At 46.5% G+C, this 9,098-nt stretch overlaps 1 protein-coding gene across 1 annotated transcript; it reads right to left on the minus strand.

Moving 5' to 3' along the window:
- Positions 1–167: 167 nt before the first annotated feature.
- Positions 168–7,140, minus strand: LOC119300628 (indole-3-pyruvate monooxygenase YUCCA1-like). Its single transcript, XM_037577529.1, has 4 exons — positions 6,197–7,140; positions 4,709–4,957; positions 3,971–4,093; positions 168–607 (listed from the first exon to the last, which is right to left on the minus strand). The coding sequence occupies exons 1-4, from the start codon at positions 6,911–6,913 to the stop codon at positions 401–403; spliced, it is 1,296 nt and encodes a 431-aa protein (XP_037433426.1). The 5' UTR covers positions 6,914–7,140; the 3' UTR covers positions 168–400.
- Positions 7,141–9,098: the final 1,958 nt, after the last annotated feature.

Below are 9,098 nucleotides of genomic sequence, written 5' to 3' on the forward strand. Positions count from 1 at the left end.
CCATATTCTGAGGGTTCAAGTCACGTTTTCGGCCAGGTCCAATCGTGTATTGGGCAGGCGTGGTCATTTGGTACCGTGGCCTGGTACTTGGTAGTCGAGGCCGTGACAAAACTCCCACTACAAGGATATAGCACAAATTCCGCTCAAAAAAAGAAAAGAAAAGGATAGATCACAAATGCAATCCACATGAAAAGCACAAATGCACAATACTCCTACCGCATGACTGCACCTGCCACCTTGCATCTCACTGATTATTCCATACATATATTTGTACTATAACGTAGTAACTCTATATCAACCCATTAGACGGCTGGAGGTACATATATACACACGTTCCGGGTAACGCGCACACATTTCTCGAAAATGAAACTAGCGTAAGAGCATCGGCCTTGGCTAGGCTTCAAGCATTATTGTGAGCAGTGATATTCCTGGCGAGGGCCTCAGTCCACTGGTTGGCGATGTCAGCGGCGATTCTGGAGGCGTCATAGGAGGAACCCATGAGACCCCTCCTTGTGAAGCCCGTGGCATAGAGGCCGTTCTTGCCTCTCCAGCTGTGCGGGAATGCCATCCTCGGGAACCCATCACTCTGGCTGAAAAATTCGTCCTCCTGAAATATGCATGTGCATGACTATTTATATTTAGCATAAACAAATGGCGTCTGCTACAAATCAGCCGGATGATGTCTAGAAAAATTATCCGGCTGGCTAGCCGTCCGATCTGGCGCTATCTGCCATTCGATCTAAGCAAGGCAGCTCGCTTGCGTCTTCTCTCCCTTTGATCCCTTTCAGCTCTCATCTTCTCTCCCTCTGATCCTGTTCAGATCGTGACTTCTCTGAAGACAGCAATGTCCCCTCCACTGTGCAAGGAGGCCATGCTGTTGCTCCTACATGTGCGCTCGCCGAGACGGGAGCCAGAACATCTCCCTCAACTCCGGCGGCCGCCGTTGCCGTGCTGTGTTGCAACACCGCTACTGCTGTGGCGAGGCGTCTGATTGCAAGGGCTTCTGATGTGTGCTCGCTGGGACGCGCCAGGGAATCTCCCTCGTCTCCGGTGGCTCGCCACCGTCGTGCTGCGTTGCAACACTATCAGTGCTGCGGGTGGACGGAGCCGCCGGCGAGCGCTGCAGCGCAACTCCCAGATCCCGCCGGCAACCGCTGCGGGAACCACCAGGGACTGCTCCATGGCAACACCGGCCGCGACGCCCCCGACGAAGCTTCATTGCAACTCCGCCGAAAGCTTCAATGCAGCTCCGACGAAGCTTCATTGCAGCCTTGGTGGAGTCCGTTCCGTCCCCCGTCGCGGCTTCAGCAGCCTGGCGGTGCTCCAATGTAGCCCGACAGTGCCACAAAAAAGCTTCAACGCAGCACCTCCGGCGTGTGCGTTGCAGCACCGACGACGAGCGGCGCCAGCCTTTGGCCTTCGTGCTGCCTTGCAACAGCGGTGGCAAGCACAGGCGGCGAGCCGTGCCTCGCCTGGTCTTGGTGCTGCGTTGCAGCTCCGGCGACTGCAGTGGTCGGCTTCACCCTTCCTCTCGATTGGAACGGAAAAAAGGAGATTGGAAGAGGAAAAGAAACGAGGAGGGAGAACGAGTGGAGGAGAGGATGAGCGGAGAAGATAAGGCTGGTGGGGAGGCGGTGGACTCGCTTGTGTAGGGGACACGTGTCGTGCGGGTGACCCGGTTTACGCGACAATGTTTTCATCCGGTTGAAAACAAACATTTTCCTAAACAAATAGTATGCTGATGTATCTCCTATTTATTATTCACCCAATCTGGTGGGCCAATCAAAGGTGTCCGCAGCCCATCATGAAATATGGCGGGCCAATGAAAAGACTTGTGCAGAATCTAATGTGGAAAACCATCCATTACACATGACATTGCTCATTAGAAGAACTCAACATAGACTCTACAACGTGAAATCAACTACATACCGAATACACTTGAGCATTAAATCTGGTGAGGCAGATGGGATGCATCAAGCAAGTCGTCCAGATGGGCCACCCTACAAAAGGTAGAGTGGGCAATGGGTGTGGTTGCAAGCACTGTTGCCATGCACATGATGATCACCAAAGATGCATGGCCCTCACCGCATCATTATGGGCCGGCATGTGCATCACACCTAACTCCAAGGAAGATCTCAACAAGAAAAACCTAACTCAAACGGAGGAAGGAAAAAAACCAGCAAGACCTCCGTCCCTTTTGGCAAGACTTTATCCTCCCTTTCCCAACAGTGAGGGCTGCGGTCTCCTTTGCATGGAGACACATCTACAGTTGCTAAGACGATTCCTTAACTGCCAATCATTTGATCATTGTCCTGTACTCCTGTTTCTGTAGTACTCCCTCCGTTCCAAAATATAGCGCGTCATCGGTTTCCGTGCTTCAACTTTGACCATTAATTTAATCAACAAGACCGACTGCGGCGGGCGAAAAAATTATACCAATGAATTCGTATTCAAAAAAAGTTTTTAATTATATAATTTTTGATCCCGCCGCAGTCGGTCTCGTGGGTTAAATTTATGGTCAAAGTTGAACCTCGAAAAGCGTGGGCGCGCTATATTTTGGAACGGAGGGAGTATGTTTTTTAGCATGGAATCATACCTCAATGATTGATGTGCGACAGTGCGAGTAGAACCCAACACCAAAATAGCATCGGTTTACTATATATTAAGTGTTATTAGGAAACGTGATATACACATGTTTCATATAGATTCCTTTCAGTTTCAATAATATTGTTCACTCATGTTTTCCTATGGCATCTGTCCTTGTTGCATGGACCAAACGCCCGAGCATGGGCTCCACTGCTGGACCAGCTCACTGTGCAACAACAACAGCAAGAATACAACTAGAAAAGAAAGAAATACACGCACGCATGAGATCAAGATCGACTTGACAGGAACATGCAAACAAAGAGCCGCCTATATGCGTGTTCTCCACCATTAGCTAGGACAGCTAGTTTGCAAGATGAAAAGATTATTTAACATGACATGGACATATAGTAGCTAACAAATATGTGTCCAAGTCTACGCTAGACGCCATGATCGATGCAACTACGCAAGAAAGGGTGCAAGGAAATCAAGTACATGCTTGTAGCTATCACATCGATCACATACGTACAATGATACAAACACACACCAAGCCACACAGGACTTCTATATATGTAAAGTATACACGCTGCCCAAATTGACAACTCGTTGATTTTTAGCACGCAAAATCTATAGAACGAGTGCATAGCATAGTATAGTTCACGCATGTCTGTCAATCTTATATTGTCAATTTTTGGATGAGTTTCTGTGTCCCGATCGCCCTCTTGTTGGCATCATTGTCACTGCCCATGCCTTCCTATCTAAATCTAATACCTCCATCGAAATGACAAGGACTATACACACACCTCCGTTCCAAAATTGATAACCTCCCAGAAAGTGTGCAGCTAGACTTCTACAACTATTTCGCTCGTAAAACTAAAAAAAAGGATTTCTACAAATATGTAATCACGACTCCCTTAATCTCATAATATAAGATATTATTACAATCAATATGCATAGACATGATATATCATGATTAGTTAAATCACTCGTTAGATTAGTTATAAAAAATTCCACAATTGAAGGCGACTAGTGTTAAGTGTACGCCTGGGTCGTGCATTTTAGGACATACTCCGTCCGTTTTCATAATTCTTGTCGTAGTTTTAGGTCAACTTTGGACTAAATTACGACAGGATTTATGAAACGGGGAGAAGGGATTAGGGAGCAGTGCACGTACATATAGCGCATGCATGCGTCATTTTTCATGCATGACACAATCGGCGGAAGTCTCTAATTAATGTTCTGTATCAGCGTCTTTTCCTGAGGTTCAAAAAAGAAAAGAAGCGACGGTATTTTCCTCCATACTCTTGATCGTTGCATGGATGACTCACGACAGTATGCATGATGCTAATAAGTAGGACTGTACATGCACGTTCGCGTATGTACGTACCTTGAGCCATGATGGCACGTTGCTTTTGTACCCGGTGGCGAGGATGACAGCATCGAAGTCCTCCTTACGTCCGTCGGCAAATTCAACACCGCTCTCGGTGAACCGGTTTATTGCGGGGACCACCTGCGGAGAATCCCTCTTAGATTCACTTGGACACATCATCAAGTAAATGCAGTAGTACTATACTGGGCACACACGTACTAGTGCCTCCGTTCCTAAATATTTGTCTTTTTAGACATATTTTAGAACGGATGTATATAGACATATTTTAAAACGTAGATTCACTCATTTTGCTCTGTATGTAGTCACTTGTTGAAATCTCTAAAAAGATAAATATTTAGGAACGGAGGAAGTATATTAGAAAGAAATTTTAGTGGTATAATTTTTAAATCACGAAAATCTATATTTTTTTTCATCTAATTTATGGTCAAATTTGAATTTTGGGAAATGGGCGTGCCTTATTCATTAGTTGGATGCTGCAATCCTAATACCCCATTAATTGAAAAATGTACTTTATGTTCTTTTTTTAAAACATATTCAATTAAGTTACTGATATTGTTTTCTGTTAGATTGATGCAATGCTCTTTCGCTTTAGTACTAGCAATTTTAGGTGGTCTACGAATCTGGATGTAATTTTTATTATTTCTGGTGTTCGTTGTACTGCCATGATTGAAGATGAATAGATCAACATTTTCTCGCAAAAAAAAATATCCAACTATGGATGATGTGATATTTTACCTTTATGTCGCCATCCCCGATCTTTCTCAAAGCTCCAATGTCAAGCACTGGTGTTTTCCCGGTTGATTTCTTGATTTGGAGCGGGCCAATCTTAGGTCGTTGGAGCCCGTATTTTTCAGTGTCTCCAAGTATCAACCTCGAGAAGAAGAGGAACAAGGCATCAACCCATTTCATGGGCAACCACTTGAGAAGGAATACTGAGAGGCCAAATGTTGAGATGCCTAGTATATCCCTAGGCAACACATGAAGCTACAAATTTACAAAAATAATAGCATGAGATATGCAAGTTTAGTTAAGCTATAAACCTGCATGATGTAAAGAAATGCAATTAATAGGTAAATGCTATAAATATCGTAATAAAATAGTTAAATCCTTTTATCTTAAAAGATGAAATAAATCGAGTAGTTTGTAGTTCCACTATCTTTGGGTTTTCTTGACATCTCCGTTGCCTAACATGGGTGCAACTGTTGAATGTTCTCACTAAATTCTGCAATGTTTTCTTTTGACATACATTATTTTATCATGAATTGACATAGATTTTGATATTGCACTTATGAATAGCACAACACACTATTACTGAAATTTCCCCTGTTATTCTCAGTGTTCCACGATCCTTGTCCAAACAGAAAACAACAACATGCAATGATCCTTTTCAGATTTTTTTTCGCCTACAAGTATCACATCGTTTTCTATAGAAGTCCGATGTTCCAAGTATTTTTTTTTCTTCTCAGCCATTCGAGATTTATGATATATGTTCGACATTTATGATATATTTTCATAAAGGGATTTTATCGACTCAAACAGCGAATCAAGATGATACAACAACGATTGCTAAAACCCGACTTTTTTTCTGCTGCATGCAACGTCATTTTTATGCTGTCGCTGTTGATTTTGGTTTTGCATAGTATTATTGTGTCAACGCCTGCCGGAAGTCATGTAAAAAAAGACTCCTGGAAGTGGCAAGAATCTATTGAGTACTGTGAAAAAAGGAGAACACGTGGCAATATGAAATAGACTGATTGCACAAACAGTGACAGCCTGAAATACGAATTCTCTGTGGCAGCCTAAAATTGTGGAGAGACTAATTGCACTCGCACAAGTGCATTATTTCTGGTTGTTACTTGTATTAGGTGATGCTATCCTCTCCGTTCAAAAATTATTGTCATGGTTTTGGTTTAAATTTGAACTAAAACCACAACAATAATTTTGAAATGGATCGAGTACTATGTAATTTGAACTGTGCAGTAGCCCAGTGGCTGGCTCGCAGTGGCGCATCTTGGCTGGCCACGGTCACTGCTGGTTCTCATTTTTTGATCGCAAAAAGAAAAATTGAGATGCATCAAATTGTATTACTGTGTTGTCGTACAATTTTGATTCTCACCGATCTAAACTCGGCTGTACAAGCTAATGCACGAGTGTTATTTTTCTCCCCCTAGGTAAGCAATTGTTTTTGAGTGCAAATGTGTACGAGTAAATAAAAGCTTGTACCTTGTCCCTGACAACCATGGATGCCTTTGCGCCATTGTCGCAGAGGTCGAGGCTGACCTCCATGCCAGAGTTGCCGCAGCCAACAACGAGCACCTTCTTTCCCGTGAACTCGTCCCCTCTCTTGTAGGTGCTCGTGTGCATCACCGTGCCGCGGTAGACGTCCATTCCCTCCACACCGTCAGGCCACACAGGCTCCGCGTTCTCGCCGGTGGCCACTACGAGCCAGCGCGACATGAACTCCGTCGCCGTCGTTGTCATAGAGTCTTTGCCGGCGGCGGCGCAGGAGACTTCGACGGTGACCCTCCAGAAGCCGATGCCGGCGTCGTAGGCGGCAGCCCGGACGCGCGCGCCGAGGAGGGGTTCCACGGCGAAGGCTCGCGCGTAGCCGTCTAGGTAGGCGATGAACTGGTCCCTTGTTGGATACGGAGGCGTGCCCGGCGGGAAAGGCGCATGGGGGAGCTCGCAGAATTCCCGCGGCAGGTGAAGCCGCATCCGCTCGTAGGTGCGGTGCCGCCATGACGCCGCGACGCACGCGTCCCGCTCCAGCACCAGCGACGGCACCCCGCGAGCCTTGAGGCAGGCCGCCGTCGCCAGCCCGGACGGCCCCGCGCCGACGATCACCGGCCCCGGCACCCACACCCGTCTCGGGACATCCCCGTCTAGTAGGGCGGCGGAGGGCTGGGCGTCAAGCTGCAAGTCGCGGTGCGAGACTGGCATGGCGGATCGGACTCGGAGACGAGAGATCTTGATTCTTGAGGTAGCTGTTGGCGCGCCTCTCTAAAGTGTGAGCTTGTACTGGACATATGCACATATGTACCCAAAGCTACACCTCGAGCTATATATATACCTGTAGAGTGCAGCTGTGATCGAGTAGCGAGTGAGCTAGGAATTAATTACTAGATTGGGGTATGGATCCGTATGGACGAACGCATATGGATGGCATGGGCGGCGTATGAACCCAAGCTATCGGCCGATACGATACGGAGTGAGAGTGACGTACGTGTAGACGCCAAATTAAGCCTAGCTGCTTGCTATATATAGGAGTTAATGCCTGTGTAGCGTAGCGTAACAGGGCAGGGCCGTATCAGCCACGCCCATGCGACAACCATTTCGCGCGCCCACCAGCGTCAAGACAATGGCGCGGTGTCAACACCGGCCGGCATGCTCCCACCAGTGTCACACGGGCTCACCATTCCCCCCTTGGGTGCAGAGCAGGGAGGCAGCAGTGGCTGGTGATGGGTGCCACTAGACAGCGGTGGGCGGCACGACATGGTCACCAACCGAATGGTAGATTGGACACCGAGGAAGCCGTTCGGCCGTTCGGGCGACGGCGTTGCCTGCTAGCTGCATGCTGTGTGCGGTGCACGTAAATGGGGGCGGAGTAGGTCCTCTGGAGCTCAACGGCAATGGAGGTACGCCTTGGAGTGCCGCGAGCGAAGGCGGCGTGATGGAGAAGACTCTGTCTTCCGTTTCATTGCCACCCTTCAGCGAGAGGGGAGTCGGTTCCTACGATATGTGACGAACTGATGAGCATCGCTAGTGACTGCTGTAATGAGTTATAGCATCTTCAATGGATAATGCAAAGTTGGAGCGGTAAAACTAGGTGTCATATAATTTACATCATCAAAAGTGCATTTTACATCTTAAGAAAAGCAACTTCAACAGATGATGTATATTGATAATGTAAAAGTGCAACTTCAATTGATGATGCAAATTATAGATGTAAAATCGGCCGACGGCCGCGCGTCTGTGTACAGCCGCACAATTTAAAATAAAAACATTCAGAGTTAAAACTAAAAAATTTCACTTGTCCATAATTTCAAATTATTACACAATTCATCAAACCCATAACATCAAATACAATAACAGTACAACAAAGTTCTTGCATAATATAACAAACAAATAATGAACTAGGCGGTTCTTTCACCATTCCACTTCTAGTACTCCTGCATCAAGTCTTTACTGAAGTTGATTGTGTGTATCGGAATATCAAATTTCATTGTACACGTTCACGAAATGTCTGACTCGCTCCTCTTTTCTCATGGCATAACGCATATGCCTATGAGATCATATAAGGTGTAATCCAAATCCTAACCATGCTCATTCTCAATGATCATGCATAGCATGATCACGCAAGCAGTCATGATGTGCTAAAGGGTTTCTTTTATCCCTGAATCTAGACGGTCCTCGCACAGTAACAAAATGGGATTGCAAAACCCCAAATGCTCTCTCAGCATCTTTTCTAGCCGCCGCTTGAGTATGGTGAAAGAAGAGTTCTTTTTACCTTGAGGGGTTTAGATTGGCTTGACAAAAGTACTTCACCTCGGATAGATTCCGTCGCAAGGTAGTATCCATAGTTGTATATGCGGCCATTTGCTTTAAATGTCACCAGTGGAGCTTCTTCATTGGGTAACTTAGCAAAAAAAAGGTGATTGGTCAAGCACATTGATGTTGTGCAAGATCCAGACATCCCAAAATATGAATACCAAATTCATGTTTCTTGATCGGCAACGACCTCAAAAATGATGGCGGCATCCTTCGAACGTCCCTTGAATTGTCCATGCCATGCTTTAGGACAATTTTTTCACCCAATCTCTCCATTAATGGCGCCCAAGCCGCTGGTTAATATAGGCGGCCTTACTCTTCACCTCCCATTCCTCTCTCGCCCGAATCCTATATCCCATACCTCCACCTGCGCTATGGCGCACAAGGATCATATGTCACTAGTCTTCTCGTTTGGTGAAGTTGACTCTGAGCCGGACGAGGTAGAAAATAAGGAGGAATGGGGTCTCATGGACATGGCCGTGAAGGAGTTGGCCACGGCGGATGCTGCCCCTGCGCCTGTCCCAGCTCCCATTCCCGCGCCGGCACCAGCGACCATCCCCATGGCATTGACGGGCTG

This window comes from Triticum dicoccoides, chromosome 5A (assembly GCF_002162155.2).
Source record: "Triticum dicoccoides isolate Atlit2015 ecotype Zavitan chromosome 5A, WEW_v2.0, whole genome shotgun sequence".
Classification (NCBI taxonomy): Eukaryota; Viridiplantae; Streptophyta; class Magnoliopsida; order Poales; family Poaceae; genus Triticum; species Triticum dicoccoides.

Coding starts and splice junctions, on each gene's coding strand:
- LOC119300628 (XM_037577529.1), bottom strand. CDS start 6,913: ATGCCAGTCTCGCACCGCGACTTGCAGCTTGACGCCCAGCCCTCCGCC. Junction 4,958..6,196: donor CCATGGTTGTCAGGGACAAG/GTACAAGCTTTT, acceptor GTAAATTTGTAG/CTTCATGTGTTGCCTAGGGA. Junction 608..3,970: donor ACGTGCCATCATGGCTCAAG/GTACGTACATAC, acceptor TGCATATTTCAG/GAGGACGAATTTTTCAGCCA.